The sequence below is a fragment of the Apium graveolens genome, chromosome 2 (genome assembly GCF_009905375.1).
Source record: "Apium graveolens cultivar Ventura chromosome 2, ASM990537v1, whole genome shotgun sequence".
NCBI classification, from domain to species: domain Eukaryota; kingdom Viridiplantae; phylum Streptophyta; class Magnoliopsida; order Apiales; family Apiaceae; genus Apium; species Apium graveolens.
In genome coordinates this window covers 178206166-178223892 of record NC_133648.1, presented here as the reverse complement: position 1 = coordinate 178223892, position 17727 = coordinate 178206166, and the positions used below count along the sequence as shown (strand labels likewise).

Below are 17727 nucleotides of genomic sequence, written 5' to 3'. Positions count from 1 at the left end.
GTATGTAAAGTTGTATCCTTATTGTATTATTTTTATACGGTTGGTAAATATAGAAACAGAGTTATAAATAAAGATTAAAATAGAAAAAGTTATGGATATGAGATTTAATTAATTGGGATATGTAAATATATGTTATTGACCCCTACGTGATTGAATTTGTGATTCTAAAATTCTTAAATATTTTTAAATGATTTATTATGTGAAAAATAAGATTTATTCTACCTTTAAATATTTATATAAAATTATCAGAATATTTTTAAATTATAATATTTGTTTTATTTTCTATGAAACAGCTCTAGAGACTTTTGAAAACAAGAGTTGGATTTATTTTAATATTTTTGTATTTTAAAAATGAGTTTGTGAAGGTTATTCCTATTATTGTACATTATCTTGAAAATTTCATAGAAAATCAATTGTTCACTAAAAAATTACTTAAAAATATTGGGGGATAGATACTTTCATGAACTTAAATTTATTTTGCACTGAAAGTTTTATTTTCTTATTTATTAAATTATTTTCAAATGAATTTTCAGCATTTTTTAAAAATAGAAATGACAAAAGAAATACAATTGAAAAATTACCATTTTTCCCTCGACTTAATCCCTTTAAACTCATCTCATTTTTCATCATTCCCCCTATAGTCTCTCGTCTCTCTCTCTCTCTATCTTGTTCTCTCTCGGTACTCTCTCTCTCTCTCTCTCTCTCTCTCTCTCTCTCTTCCTCTCCCGTTCTTCCTCATTTTTCAATCGTTTCTTGATCTGAGACCATGGTTGTGTCGATTCAAGTTCAAACCAATTAAACTTATTTCGAATTTGAACTCCAATTTGGAGGGGTTTTTTCTTCGGTTATTGATGAGACTAAATGGGGAAGCGTCTATTCTTGTGAAGTTTGTGATTTCCGAGCAGGAAACTCCGATTTGGAGCACCGTCGGAAATTTCCGCAACTAGTGATGAAGTCCGGTGAACCAGTGGTAGGTCGTGATGACAATATTGAGCCCTACGAATTATAAATTTAAAATTTCAATGTGATAATGTCATGATTAAGATATTTCAGATTTTTTTAAGTTCTTGATTTTTTATTTTAGTTCGGATTGTGTGAATAATTGATGCCTAATGATTCAAAATCTTGTGTTTGACATAAAAGTCGAGTTGCATGTTACATTCAATTTTTTTTCAAAATTTTCAGAATTGGTTAGTTTGAGTTGTACATTTTTGGATCGCATTTCTTGAATATTTGTATCGAGTTTCAAGTTGATATTTTATATAACGACTCATTATGTGATTATGTTAGATGTAATTGATGATATTTATATTTAGCTATCGGAGTTTGCCATCAGCATTTGATATCAGAGTTTGACAAAGATGACATCATTAACATACATCGTCAGTATTTGTCATAAGTATTTGCTCGTATTAATATTTTTCAAGCTAGAAATTAGGAGATCTCACAGGTGGATATATTTGCAAAGATATGTTGGGGTAGGACTTTGCTTGTTGTAAAAATCAATAGATAGATATGTATTAGGATTCCTTATTCAGTTGTAACATATCTTCTAGATTGATTGTGTAGTTGTGCAGTATATAAGCACATGTTAGGTTTACACTATAGGTGTTCATTCGAATTGATATATCATCCATATAACGTAGCATCTCTCAAGGATATATGTTCATCCTTTGAGAGAATAATCAGTTTTTATTCATTAATATAAAATATGTTCATTCTATTGAGTTATTTAAATCGGTTTGATTGTTTAAACTCAATTCACCCCCTCTACAGTTGATCTAAGGCTTAATAATTGGTATTAGAGCTTGCTGCTGATACACAAACAGTTTAAGATCCATGAAACAATTATTAATGGAAGACAAAGAAACTCAACAAAATCCCCCACCACCACCAGCCACAAACCATACCAACCACAACATGAGCGAATATGAGGCTATCAAGGTTCCAATTTTGAAGATACATGAAAATCCAATCTGGAAAGTCAAGATGGCCATGTGTCTAAAAGCAACCGACCCTGAATATCTGAACAGGATTTATGATGGTCCTCACAGGCCCATGAAGTTGGCTGTTGCTCTCCATATTCAAAAGGAAAAGATGGTTGACAAGGATAAAAAGAATTATTCACCTGAGGATCTTTCATCAATAATGAAAGATGCAAAAACTAGACATCTTTTGCATAGAAGTTTTGATAGTGTTATGTTCAATAAGGTAATTGGATGCAAACCTGCCAAGGAAATTTGGGACACTTTGGATGTTAAGTGTCAAGACACTACTTCTATCAAGAAGAACAGAAGGACAATACTCACTCAGAAGTATAAAACATTGACACAAAAGCTGATAAGTCCAAGAATGAGATCTATGACATGTTTTAGAAGTTGTCGAATAACTTGTCACTATTTGACAAAGAATATGATCCAGAAGATTCTAACTTGAAGTTTCTTCTTGTATGTAATAAACCAAATTTTCGAGACTTTGTAAAACATTTGATGAATAGTAAACCTGACGAACATGGAAATCTTTTTAGCCCAAAATATATTATGCATGGGAAATTTAGTTTCCGAGTCGATATTGTGATTGTATATAACGACTCGTACATTTCTGTAATATTTAAATGTGTATTTATTAAATAAATAAATAAATTATGTGTGTGGGTTCTCTCAGCTGGATATTATTTTTGTTAATATTTTATTAATTATGTGTGATTATTGGTGTTCGAGGATCGCTTGTGTAATTAGTTGTGGCATTGTGTTATTCTGTTTGTATAATTAAAGATGATCTTAGTCCAAATTTATTTCAACAAATACTTGGGTTATCTCTAAAATCATTTTTATCGCTTTATAATTTTACTTATTATTTTTAGGAGTTTATAAAATTTAGAAATCAATATTTTATTGATTATTTATCTTTAAATAATTTTCTGATTGCATTTAATTGTAAAATCAGTTTTTAATTCCAAAATTCTTCAAAAATTTTGAAGTTCATATTTTATTTAGTTTAGAATATTTCGAGAATTTTAAAAATTGTTCAGAGATTTTTGGGATTTATTTCACCTGCGCGTCGATCCATTAAATTGATAAAAACGGGAATAAATTCCGTTTCAGTAATTGTTTTAAAATTTAAGAAAATTTTATTTTGTTAGTTCTATTTGATTCGGGAATTTTGAATTTTATTTGGAGTTATTTCAATTTATTTAATCCGCATATTGTATCGTTAAAATAAGTAAATTGCAGGTTAGACGTACATTAGTCGCGGGATTATAAAAAAAGAAAATGTTAAAAAAAGGGGGGGGCAGTCTTGATCGGGTATAACCCGTTTCTTTCTCTCAATTTACAGTCCCTCTCTCTTTAATCTTCTCTCTCTGATATCGATCTCTCTCTAGTCTTTTCTCTCTCGGCTGTCTCTCTAATCTCTCCTCTTTCTTTCTTCCACATCTCTTCTCCCTCACTCTCCTCTGTTTCGTCTCGTCCCTCCTTGCTCCGCCGCTGTGTTATTTTTTTGGTGAGCACTGGTGGCGGTCTTGACTGCCTTTTGCGTGTTTATGTGTTTAGATATACATATGTATGTATATGATTTGTGTGGATAGCTGTATGGTATCGATTCTGTGTGGTGTGACTGATTGTTGTTTTTCTGGTGTTGGTTGCCACCGGTCTAAACTCTGGCGAGGCGACTCCCTCTCCCTCCGGCCTAGCAGTGCGTAGACGCGTTTTGTTGCCCTGTAGTTTTATTTGGTTACTTAACTGATTATTTTGTTTATTTTATTTTTGCAGAAAATAAAATATTTTGTGCGAGAATTATAGTAATTAATTAGTGAGATTTACGTAGGATGTCCGACATATCGGAAACCCGTAAATTTTACCTCCGTCGGCGATGAGCCTCGGCGAGCCGACGGTGGACTATGATGAATATTTCTGAGTCCTATGATTTAAAATATAAAATACGACTTAAATTATAAAATACGAATTAAATCATAAAAATACGAATAGTAATGATTAATAGTTATATTAAATTGGTATTAGTGAATTTGTGAATTGACGTTGTTGAATGGAGTTGGTGATGAATTTTGGATTGTGATTGATTGTGTTGTGATTGATTTGACGTCGGGACGTTCGACGGGTTAGCCGATAATTGAAGGAGGTGCATCCCGGTCGGTGCAAAGCCAGTCAGAAATAGTTGGTAAAACGTATTGAGGCAAGTACCCCTGACCATATCTTTATGGTTCAGCATATATGAATATACTGTTATTCTCGTAGTGGAACAAAATGATTTAAGTTACGTATCCCTTGGGTTTCAAATTGTTTTGTTAACTTGTGTTTTGGGGGAAAAGTAACTTCTGAAAATGCCTATATCTAAATTCTGAATAAAATGAAAATGTTTTGGAAAGTGTGATGTGATATAATGGTTTTGAAAAGAGATAGGTAAGTGATTTGGAAAACTGGATAAAAATTGATCAGATAATCGGATGATTGTGCGTAAGGGGCCCGTAACGGCTTGCAAGTTAGCGTAAGAGGCGAAGTGGTTGTGCACCCTATTATAACCACCAGCCCAGCGTGACAGGGACCTAGCTAGTCTCTGAGTTCCGGAACAAGTTTTCATAGGATAGCCAGGCTAGAGTTATCCTATGGAGATAGCCTGATCAGCTGTCTCACCAGGGATCATCCAATACTTTTATATCTGAGCAAGTGATTTTGAGGTTCCCAGAGAGGAACAAGTTTTATGGGTCCTGCGATGGGACGGATGGTTTGAAAATGAAAGTAGTATGCTAAAATTTAACTCTGGTATTTACACAGCACAGTTAATAAAATGTTTTAGAGAGCATGCTAGCTATTAAGATCCAGTTTTCAACAGTTTATCAGTTTTCATTTATTTATGCTTATTTTACTTGTTTTCTACTAACAAGTTGTGGTTTCTGTTCCTACAATTGTTTATTATAAACTGTTTTAACTAGTATTCATATAGTGGTACTGCTGAGCGATTGATCGCTCACTCTTACACATATGTTTGTATATTTTCGCATTGCAGATGCCTAGGAGATGTTGCTGCCTTGGCAAGGGCCAATTTCCAGTTCTTCCTGTATTGAACTCCTCTGAGTGGGTTGCGTCTGACCAAGTGTTGCTTTCAATAAGTTGGATTGTAATAAGTGTGTAACCTAAATTATACTTGAACCTGGAAAAGATATTGTGGGAGAGTTGTTTATATTGAAATAAAAGTAAGTTGGTTGTATTATAGGTGTAGTTTAATCTTGTTAGTGACGTCAACTCCTGACCCAGGGTTGAGGCCGTCACAGGTTGGTATCAGAGCTACAGGTTTAAGTCCCTGATTTAGGTTAGGAATAGAGTCGGAAAGGTATAGGGTTGGTGTATAGGGTGTCAATCAGCAACTCACATTTAAAAGAGCAAGTTTAAGGGTCTAGTCGAGGGTTCGAAGGTATAATCCTAGCATATTTTGAGGATTCTGGAACTGCCCTGATCTTTAGTGTGTTTTCCCTGGTATATGTGCCATTGGTAATGGCCAATAGGGATTCCTAGATAGTCTTTTCACTAGAACGAGTCCGACCATGTGAATTTAGTTAGTAGGTTGCTATATTAGTTGGTGGCTGCTATAGGTATTGTTGCATGCTGCCAGTAGCGTGCTGTTATTACTGTTATTATTTTTATTATTGTAATTATTGCTGATTTTGGTAAATCTAGCTACTTATTACAATCGGACCCCAACTAATTGAGGGTGGGAATATTTTATTGCCGCAGCATTCTCTTGGCACATAAAAATGTTGCTACCCGGGGGCAATTCTTTTAAACTAAAACCATTTGTGTTTCAGGAGAATGCCACCCAAGAAGAATATCACATCCAATTCCTCTAGCAGAGCTTCTGAAGGGGGGCCAGTTATGGGTGAGTTGCTAGATTTGCTGCCAGAATTTGGCTAAAGGAAATGGAGAAAGCTTTCACCCTAACACAGGTAAGTGATAATCTTAGATCGGACTATGCGAGTTATTTTCTCAAGGGTGAAGCAAATTATTGGTGGGAATCCACTCGTGCCTTGGAAGGAGAAGGTCCTGTCTTTTGGGCCAGGTTTACAGAGTTGTTTCTGGAAAATTATTTTCCGGATTGTTTGTAGAACTAGTTGGAGGTTGAGTTTTTGGAGTTGAAGTAGGATGAAAAGAGTGTGGCTGAGTACGAGGCTAAGTTTACGGAATTGGCCCGATTGGTGCATATATATGTGAGTAGTGAAGCTCAGAAAGCGAAGAGGTTCCAGCAGGGACTAAAGCCAGAAATTCGCAGTGGGGTTGTTGCCTTGCAGCTCAAGACATATCCCTCTGTAGTTCAAGCCGCTCTAGTAATTGAAAGTGATCAGAAGCTGGCTTCCAAGGAAAAGAGTGATAAGAAGCGGAAATCTGAAAGCATCACTGGTGAAACGAATCCAGGAGGATCCAGTTAGAGGTTTCAGAAGAGGTATGTCCAGAACAGAAATAAAAGATTTAGTAGACAAAATTTTCCTCAGGCTAGGCCTGCTGCCACCTAAGTTGCCTCCACTCCAGCTCAGTCATCAAACTCAGAAATGAATTATAAGGTATGTGGGAAAAGACATAGTGGCCCATGCAAAAGGGATGTTCAGTGCTTCAAATGCCATCAAAAGGGTCATTATGCATCAGAATGTAATACAGAGAAACCTGCAGTTACTTACTACCACTGTGGGAAGGTGGGACATATTCCTCGGAATTGTAAGACAGCTACTCAAGGACCGACATCCAGCACAGCTAAAGCCAGAACTTTCAAAATGACAAAAAGGTCCAATGCTCAGGACTCGGACGTAGTGGCATGTACGCTCTCTCTCCACTCCGTACCTGTTAAAGTTTTATTTGATTCAGGAGCATCTAAGTCTTTTATATCAAAGGGTTGTGTGGTTAAAATGGACATAATGTTAGAAGATTTGGCTGAACCTTTGACTATAGAAGTAGCCAATCAAGATAGAATTTCAGTGAGTCAGTTTTGCCCAAAGTATCAATTGGAAATCCACGGGTATTCTTTTTCAGCCGACCTAATACCCTTTGAGCTAGGAGAGTTCAACATGATTTTAGGAATGGATTGGCTGTTCCAGTATAAGGCTAACATTGACTGTAAGAAGAAGAAAATTTTGATGGTTACTGAGGATAATATTAAGGTGACTTATCAAGGACAAAGGCAAGAAAAGAAATTTCTCTCGATATTACAGACAAAGAAATTGTTAAGACAAGGATGCGAAGCTTACTTAGTACATGTGGTAGACGTGGAAAAAGAAGTACCTGATCTAGACAAGATTCCAATAGTAAGGGAATTCCCAGATTTTTTTCCAGATGAATTGCTCGGATTGCCACCAGATCGTGAGATTGAGTTTTCCATCGACTTAGTTCCCGAAGCAGAACCAGTTTCAAAGGCTCCTTATCGCATGGCTCCAGTAGAAATGAAAGAACTAGCTAAGCAACTCCAGGAATTATTGGACAAAGGCATGATTAGGCCAAGTGTATCTCCGTGGGGTGCTCCAGTATTATTCGTAAAGAAGAAGGATGGAAGTATGAGACTGTGTATTGATTATCAGGGGTTAAATAAGTTGACCATTAAGAATAAGTATCCCCTACCAAGAATAGATGACCTGTTTGATCAACTTAAGGGAGTGTGCTATTTCTCGAGGATTGACTTGAGATCGGGTTATCATCAATTAAAGATTAAGCCTAAAGACATACCAAAGACTGCATTCAGAACCCGATATGGACATTATGAGTTCTTAGTGATGTCGTTTGGATTGACGAATGCGCTAGATGCTTTCATGGATTTAATGAACCGGGTGTATAAAGAATACCTGGATAAGTTTGTGATTGTATTTATTGATAACATCCTCATCTATTCGAAGACTAGAGAAGATCATGCTGACCATCTGAGGATTGCCCTGCAAAGGTTAAGAGAAAAGCAATTGTACGCTAAGTTTTCAAAGTGCGAATTTTGGATGGATGAAGTTCAATTCTAAGGTCATATAGTAGGAAAAGATGGAATTAAAGTGGATCCCGTAAAGATTGAGGCTGTGTCCAAGTGGGAACAACCAAAGACCCCAACCGAGGTTAGAAGTTTTCTTGGGTTAGCAGGTTATTACCGAAGATTTGTAAAGGATTTTGCCAAGATTGTGACTCCATTGACCAAACTGACCAAGAAGAATGAGAAGTTTAATTGGACGGAGAAGTGTGAGGAAAGCTTCCAAGAGTTGAAAAAGAAATTAGTAACAGCTCCAGTACTAGCATTGCCAGATGAGACAGGAAACTTCGTAATTTACAGTGATGCTTCCTTGAAAGGTTTGGGTTGTGTGTTGATGCAACATAACAAGGTCATTGCTTACGCCTCTAGACAGCTAAAGCCTCATGAACAAAAGTATCCAGTACATGATTTGGAATTAGCAGCCCGGTCGGTGCAAAGCCAGTCAGAAATAGTTGGTAAAGCGTATTGAGGCAAGTACCCCTGACCATATATTTATGGTTCAGGATATATGAATATACTGTTATTCTCGTAGAACAGAACGATTTAAGTTACGTATCCCCTAGGTTTCAAATTGTTTTGTTAACTTGTGTTTTAGGGGAAAAGTAACTTCTAAAAATGCCTATATCTAAATTCTGAATAAAATGAAAATGTTTTGGAAAGTGTGCTGTGATACAATGGTTTTGAAAAGAGATAGGTAAGAGATTTGGAAAACTGGATAAAAATTGATCAGATAATTGGATGAGTGTGCGCAAGGGGCCCATAACGGCTTGGAAGTTAGCATAAGAGGCGAAGTGGTTGCGCACCCTAATATAACCACCAGCTCAGCGTGACAGGGACCTAGCTAGTCTCTGAGTTCCGGAACAACTTTTCATAGGATAGCCAGGCTAGAGTTATCCTATGGAGATAGCCTGATCAGCTGTCTCACCAGGGATCATCCAATACTTTTATATCTGAGCAAGTGATTTTGAGGTTCCCATAGAGGAACAAGTTTTATGGGTCCTGCGATGGGACGGGTGGTTTGAAAATGAAAGTAGCATGCTAAAATTTAACTCTGGTATTTACACAGCACAGTTAATAAAATGTTTTAGAGAGCATGCTAGCTATTAAGATCCAGTTTTCAACAGTTCATCATTTTTCAATTGTTTACGCTTATTTTACTTGTTTTTCTACTAACAAGTTGTGGTTTATGTTCCTACAATTGTTTATTATAAACTGTTTTAACTAGTATTCATATAGTGGTACTGCTGAGCGATTGATCGCTCACTCTTGCAAATATGTTTGTATATTTTCGCATTGCAGATGCCTAAGAGATGTGGCTGCCTTGGCAAAGGCCAGTTTCCAGTTCCTCCTGTATTGAACTCCTTTGAGTGGGTTGCGTCTGACCAAGTATGAGTTGTTGTAGAATAATAGTTATGACAGGTTGTTTTCAATAAGTTGGATTGTAATAAGTGTGTAACCTAAATTTTACTTGATCCTGGAAAAGATCTTGTGGAAGAGCTATTTATATTGAATTAAAAGTAAGTTGGTTGTATTATAGTTGTAGTTTAATCTTGTTAGTGACGTCAACTCCTGACCCCGGGTTGAGGCCGTCACATTGTACGTACCGAATGAGTGTATGTAAAAGCCATTAGTTTTCGAAGAAAATGAACTTTGTAAAATGACCTTATCTTAAGAACCGTCAAGGAATACGAGAATCACAATACAATTATGAATCTAAAATCCTACAAATCAAAACCCAAGTACAAGGCTTCAAAGCATAAAGGACTTATAAGAAATAATTTACCCCGCAAATCGCTTACGAAAATTTATTACGAAAATGAATAAGTGACCAAGTTAATACGTTAGGTAATAAATAAAACGTATCAAGCCATGCAACTTCCCATACAAACAATGCAAACTAACTAGTAAGGAAGTAATCAGGGATTGATAACCAAATAGTAACCAGTTTAAGATGCATGGTGACCTAACTAGGCAAATAGTAGCATGAATAGTAATTGGGGTACTTGGCTAGTAAAATAGATTTGAAAATAGCCAAGCTAGAAGATATGTACTAAAGATATGCATATCAAGGACAATACACACACAAAAAATATCTCTTATTCAAGAAGCAACACAACCAAGCAAGCAAAAACTCTCTCTCCCCTTGAACAAGCACCATTCGGCCATTTCAAGAAAAGTAAGACTTGAAAATGATAGAGGTTGTTGTAAGTATCTTTTAGGCGCTTGAATCGCTTGATTTCCATTTACGACTCAAAAGTTAGGCCCGTTTTAGTGAAAATGATGTACGGGATAAAAACTACTACAAATTACGAACTTTGGAAGTAGAAATGATCGAATTAAAAATATTCAAAAATTATGAAATTTTACAGAGAGTAAGAAATGGAATGTATCAACTTCCATAAAAATTTTAAGAGAAAATATGGATTTTTCAATTTTTTAAAAATGTCGGAGCCGAGATCGCGCGAGTAGAAATTCATATGAATCACGAGTGGAGCCGAGGGATAAAATGTAAAAGAGATTAACGGATGTAAAGGATTATGAAAGAAAACGAATTTTACAAGTACTCGTACTTATTGAAATGATGAGATTAAAGCGAGTCACATAAATGAATAGTAAGTGTTGTGTTTACCAAGTGACTATAAATGCGATTAGAATCTAACAGAATGATAATGTCCTTGATTTTAGATTTCTGGACAAACCCTAGAGCACTCAGGAAAGTTTACGAACCCTGCTCCATATACTATTGTGTTGTGAAATTTATTTTTACTATTTTTGCACGAATGCCATGTTTTCCATGATAGTATAATACGAGCTACTACGTATCAATAACGATTGAGTTTACAATGAATATATCTTATAATATATAACGCTAAAGTAGAGCGTGATGTATAAGTTGTAAGACCGAGAGTCGGTCAGTTTTTATAAAGTATAATCCCGGGAATCATCTCGGAGATGTTTTGGACGATTAAAAGTCCGTAGCTATTTTATTCCAAGGGACTCGATGTCCTCTTGGGAAATATTAAAATACCTCAAAATTATTTAATATAATTTCCAAAGAACGTATTCCTTCAACTATATTTAATTAATCGAATGTTGAATATTATTTCAAGAATTCATTTAAATAGGAGAAGTATTCTCCAATGATTATTTATTTCAAACTCAATTATTTTATATTTATTAAGGATTACCTTAATTATTTAAACATCAATTAGTTGAGAAATATTATTTCAAATATTCTTTAAAATATAATTATGCGAGGTTTAATTATTTAATAATTATTATTTATTTATTAAATGATTTAATATGATTTAAAAATCATAAAACCTATTTTAAAATATTTTCTAACTTTCAGAAAATCATTCTAATCCTTTCGGATCGTCGGAAATGTTATCTCGACATACTTTAAATATTTAGACTATAGTGTCAAAAGAAACTCCCCCTTAAATGCTTATCTGTTCACATCATCTTAGTACTTCCTCCGAAAATTCTCGAAAGTACATATATATATATATATATACTAGCAACATGAGTTGTGCCTATCAATAACCTAACGCTTTGGGACTCGAGGATTACGAGTTTCTGGGATATGATAGGATTTCTTACTGGACAAAGGAGGGGTAGAGATCCCGTACTTTGTGGACCGGGAAGACTGCAACTTTAAATTCTGTATGCGAAGGTACCATGTGTACCAAAGAATATACGAAGTATGCAAAATATACCCAGGAGAAAAAGGAAGCGTATAAAGCCCGAATGTGGCTAGGGTGACAACCGGGAGTAAGGAAGTCATCCTTTTACATGTAGAGAATAATAATAATATTCTGTTGTACGACTAATCATCGTTGAAAGGCATATGTCATAGCCTATTTGTTTATTCGAGGATTTAACTCAACTCAAATAAGAATGTAACAATTAAATAGTGGATCTACCGTCAAACAGATCTCACAAAGTAACATATGTCAAAGGATTCAGAAACAAGGTTCATCTACAGACTTGAGAAATTACTTCACTGGAAGAAGTTCAAGAAATTAATCAAGCCTCAGTGATATAAATCAAGATTATGGATTTAATCAAGTGACAGAGATCTTGTCAGGGTATCAAACAATTACAGGGATTTAATCTGAAGAAAATCAAGTTATCAAAGTCAAGATATGAAGAAACATCACGGAAGTTAGTCACTCATAAACCAGACAGTACATCGAGTGTCAACATTGAAATGGTGGAATTGATTCATAATTTTCAGTGATATTCAGAAGAGTGGTTGTTGTTCAAGAGTAGTATTAATTCTCTATTAATTAATTAAGTCATATGATTTAATTAAGAAAATAAATTATATCTGCAAAGATTAATTTATTGATTAATTGAATTAGTTGATTAATTAATTCTGAATTAATATTATGATTTTTCAGAATTGATTTTGAATTTATATTCAATATTAATTCAGCATGACAATCAATTGAACCAGTATGACAATCAATTGTCATACCGAAAGTCATACTAGTTCAAATAGATTGTCATACCGAAAGTTCTACCAGCTATGGAATTGTCTTGCTAGTTCAACAGATTGTCATGCCAACTGTCTTGCTAGTTCAAGCAATTGTCATACCGATTGTCTTGCTAGTTCAACAGATTGCCATGCCGAATGTCATGCCAGTTCAAGCAATTGTCATACCGACTGTCTTGCCAGTTCAAGTGGATTCTGTTGATTGAATTATAAAAGAAACGAAGCAGCAGACATTCAAGACATTGATTAAAAATTCAACAGACTTCAACCACTTCAAGAACAAAAAGAAAACCAGCAGCAGCATAATATTTCATCTCTCAACTGCATTCAAGATCATTAATTTCTAGTAACTAAAGTTAAATCCAAATCACTATAAATCATTCTCTTGTTCTTGTGTAACTATCTAGCGGATCAAAATCCCTAGAACTTAATCTCAAATTGCTTCTAGCATTTGATCTTTTTATTGCAAAAATAAAAAAAGTTCATGTCGAATTTATTTTAGATTTGTGATAATTTATTTGAGATTAATCCCTTGTAATCGATACCACTGTTGTAACACCTTTCAAGTTTAATAATAGTTTTATTTAACTTGAATTTTGTTTCAATTTTTTATTCCGCATTAAATTCGATTAAACGGTATAGTTTGTATTCAACCCCCCTTCTACAAACATATTGAGACCTAACAATCGTATAGTAGGGGCTCCGGTGAATGTCCTATTCTTCCAATTGGAATTGAGATGTAATACCGTAACCCAATCATTGGTGTTGAGTTTACGATTAAGGTATTTACAGACTAATAAGTCAATCAAAGAATTATTTTGAAAAGAGGTGTGTATCACCAAGAAAAACTATTTTAAACAAACATATATATCTTATACAGAATCAGATATAAATTTCTTATACAGTCTTTTCATACTGTACATCACATGCTTGGCATTATAGCTCACACTTATTTTCTTAAAATGACACAATACAACAATGAAACGAGATGCCGGTCAGAAAGCTCACATCCCGGAAGTGAGTAGGAAATGGCCAGCTTTTCCGTAGATTGTTTGGTGTGATGCCACAGGTAGACCGTATAAGCTGGATTGGGTTTCAGTTATTTTTAGTCCGGCTTATATTTAAGTATGACTTGTGTAAAGCAGTAATGAAGAAATATATATTTAGTTTTCGATCTAACCTTAAGTAAAGGTTACGCCCGTGGTTAGACTTAATTACTTTTGGTCTGTAATAACTATCACTTGGTGGAATTATTAGCTTTAATAATGCATTGTTAGTTTCCAAAACAATAACCTGTAAGTATGAGTGTGTGTATGTTGATAAGTGTGGGGTCCTAGATGTGTGAGTATATATATAATATTGTACAAGATAAGTGTTAAACATTATTCAAGATAATGTGGCCTCCTAAATCCCTGACCCCGGATTTTGGGGTGTCACAAAAATGGTATTAGAGCTTTAGGTTATCAAATATTGGAAACGATCGGAGATAAAATACATAGACATAAGAATAATAATAATCAATTAGAACTCAAGTCGAGTTCGTCGTCAGACTGCATGGGTAGTCTTGACAATTTTACCCTCAAGAGAATCCCGACTCTAAGTTAGTAATACCTTACCTATTGTGTCAGGTACTAGTGGAGCCTATGGGGGAGGTTGACCATGTTGATGACGTTGTGCCATTTGAGTGCGACCCTACTCTCGAGCCGGAGGACCCACCTATTGATGACTCAGATGATGACCACACCGAGGATCCCCCGGAGGATGAGACTGACTTCCCTACCCGTATACCTGATGATGTCGAGGAGCCCCAGGATGATGGCGTATAATGGACAGACATAGAGATGTATTCTCTCCCGACTATTTGCCCTCCCATAGTACACCCAAGGATACTAAGCCCCTTTCCCTCCATCGACAAGGACGAGGCTGACGAGATGGAGGCACGTACTTATGAGATTCATGACATATCCTCTAGTGACCTAGACTCGCCCATACAACCCCCAGAGAGCATCCAAGTAGCAATGCACGACTGGATAGTGGCTCAGCTGAATGTTGAGATCACCGCGGCGTCTGCGCGCATTATGGAGCTAGGACATGAACTGACCACCAAGAGTGCTACCAGGCTAGGGTACCCCGGGGACTTTAGGGCTTCTTCCCCAGCTATAGCTTGCCGGGAGATTGATGGGATCGAGATCCGTACCCAAGTGCAGATGAGGATGACTGCGATGGGAGGATATATTCCAGTAGTTGATTCCGAGCTGATGTTGGTGGGAGCGATGAGGAGGGTCCGACACCTCATACGCAGTGACTCAAACTGAGAGAGCAGTGGCCACGCATGGACCTTGTGAAGGGCTGGGTGACTTGTCACCAGTTTTGTTAGGAAAGCTAGTAGTAGATAGCATTCCTAGCCCTTCAAGGTGCCCGATGTATATATTTGTTATTTAGTATTCAGGATTATGTACTTGATATATTGTATTCAGGAATGCGTATGGATTCAGATGGTTCTTATTGTTCCCAAGATATAGTCTTGGAGACAGTTTATATATTTATCTGGAAGTTATTAAGAATCGTTTTACCTTATTATTGCACCTTGATAGAAGCATGCTAAATATTTAAATACATGCTTACATATAAATGAATTAATCCAAATATAAAAATATGCAATTGTATTAACACCATTTTCATTATCAGAACGATGCCACCTCGTAGAAGAGGAACCAGGGCTCAGCCCGCAGAATCTCTTAACTAATGGCAGGATGAACCTGACCACATAGTGAATGAGGAAAGTTAAGAGGACCTAAACTTTAATGAATTCGATGAAGAAGGATATATGGAGGAAGAAGTTGAGGATACCCACCAAAGGGAAAACCCCATGAATAAATTCATGGACCTTTTAAGGGCCAATCTGAACTGACAACCCCTTCCACCACCGCCACATATTGTCCAACAAACTGCTGCTACCGCCTTCAGGGCGTTTAAATATCTCAAACCCTCGGAGTTCCTATTATCTGCCGACCCCGTTGAGGTACGAGTTTGGATTAAGGATATAGAAAACTTTTTTGAGATATTAGGTGTTGAAGAGCGACACAAGACCATCTTAGCATCCTACATTCTGAAGGGGGAGCTAAATATTGGTGGGAGTCCAAGCATAACCTCGAGACTGATGTCGTGATTCCTTGGGATAGATTTAAGCGGTTATTTTTAGATAAGTATTTCACTAGGTTCATGGAGACTCAGTTGGAGATCAAGTTTCTAGAGCTGAAACATGATAGAATGACAGTGGCGGAGTGCGACACCAAGTTTGCCGAGTTATCACGGTTTGTACTAGAATTTGTGAATATAGATGAAAAGAAGGCCCAAAGGTTTCAGCTTGGTCTGAAATAGTGGATTCAGAACTGAGTGGCGATGTTAGAGTTGACAGATTATGCTATCTTAGTGCAGAAGGTCTCAATTGTGGAAGCATACAGTAAGCAGAGTTTGAAAGAGAAGGAAAATAGGAAAAGGAAGATAGGAAGTTGAGGAGGGGAGGAATCGGGAACATAAGCCTTCCGAGAAGGTTCACCAGGGGAGTGATGTCCCAACATGCGAGAGGCTTCGGGTTTAGGAAGGCCCCGACTGAAAGTGTCCGCCAGGGCGGAGGACCATCTAGAGCGGTATTTCACTATCAACCCCACGCCCCTATACCAGAGTATCGAACATGCTGAAAGAGACACCTCGGAGTGTATGTTCAGGCAAGAGCCCCTCTAAAGTGCTTCAAATGCAACCAACCAGGTTATATTTCCTCAAGTTTCCCACAACCGGGAGTGACCTATTTCCAGTACAGAAGGGTAGGACACATGAAGAAGGATTACCCCGCATTAAGGCCTCAGGCTTCAGGATGAGCAGAGCTGCTTCCAACTGGCCCCCAACTACTAGGACTTTCAATATGACCGTTCAGGCTGCTGTCCGAAACACTAACATGATAGGAGGTGTCCTTCTATTAAATTCTGAATGTGCAAATGTCTTATTTGATTCCGTAGTGACCAAGTCATTTATATCTCAAAATTTTGCTAAGAAATTGAATCTTAATGTTGTACCTTTATGTGAGGTGTTAAAATTTGAAATAGCAAACCGAGAAATCATTCTTGTAAATCAAGTACACCTTAGATGTGAGTTGTAACTAGAAGGGAAAGTCTTTGAGGTTGACTTAATCCAATTTGCGTTAGGAGAATTCAATGTGATTTTAGGAATGGACTGGTTATCCAGTAACGGAGTGTATATATATTGTGAGAGAAAGAAAGTAAAAATAAGAGTGCAAAATGGAAAGGAGATAGTGTTTAAAGGTCAACGACAAACCCACAAATTTCTAACAATGGCCCAGACAAATAGATTGTTAAAGAAAGGTAATGAGGCCTATTTGGCATATGTGATGGACACTAAGAAGGAAGTCCCTAACATACAGGACATACCCGTAGTGAATGAATTCGAGGATGTCTTCCCAAAGGACTTACCAGGGTTTCCACCCGAAGAGAGATAGAATTCGCTATAGAATTAGCACCAGGAACGACATCAGTATCTAAGGCACCCTATAGACTAGAATGGCCCCAGTTGAGATGAAGGAACTAGCTTCTCAGCTACAAGAATTGTTAGAAAACGGGATGATAAGACCAAGTGTGTCACCATGGGGTGCACTAGTGCTGTTTATAAAGAAGAATGATGGTAGCATGAGATTATGCATAGGTTATGGAGAGTTGAACAAGGTTGACCATCAAGAATAGGTACCCTCTCCCTAGGATTGATGACCTATTCGACAGCTTAAGGGTGTTGTGCACTTTTCTAAAATATACTTGAGGACAGGATATCACCTGTTGAAAATCAAACCTGGAGATATACCAAAGTCCACCTTTCGCACTAGGAATGGACATTATGAGTTCTTAGTCATGTCATTCGGATTGGCCAATGCACCCGCAGCCTTTATGGATTTGATGAACAGAGTGTTCAAAAAGTACCTAGACATATGTGTCATAGTTTTCATAGATGATATTCTAATCTACTCAAAGATAGAATAGATTTTGAGAAATGAGAAGTTGTATGCCAATTTATCAAAATGTGAGTTCTGGTTAAAAGAAGTTCAGTTCTTAGGACATGTGGTAAGTAGCGAAGGAGTTCTAGTTGACCCCGCCAAGATAGAGGCAGTGTCCTATTGGGAAAGACCGACTGCCCCAACCGAGGTTAGGAGATTTGTGGGC

General features: G+C 36.6%; 1 protein-coding gene across 1 annotated transcript; it reads left to right on the top strand.

Moving 5' to 3' along the window:
* Positions 1-6907: 6907 nt before the first annotated feature.
* Positions 6908-9393, top strand: LOC141695640 (uncharacterized). The gene is made up of 2 exons (XM_074499874.1): positions 6908-7432; positions 9301-9393. The coding sequence occupies exons 1-2, from the start codon at positions 6908-6910 to the stop codon at positions 9391-9393; spliced, it is 618 nt and encodes a 205-aa protein (XP_074355975.1).
* Positions 9394-17727: the final 8334 nt, after the last annotated feature.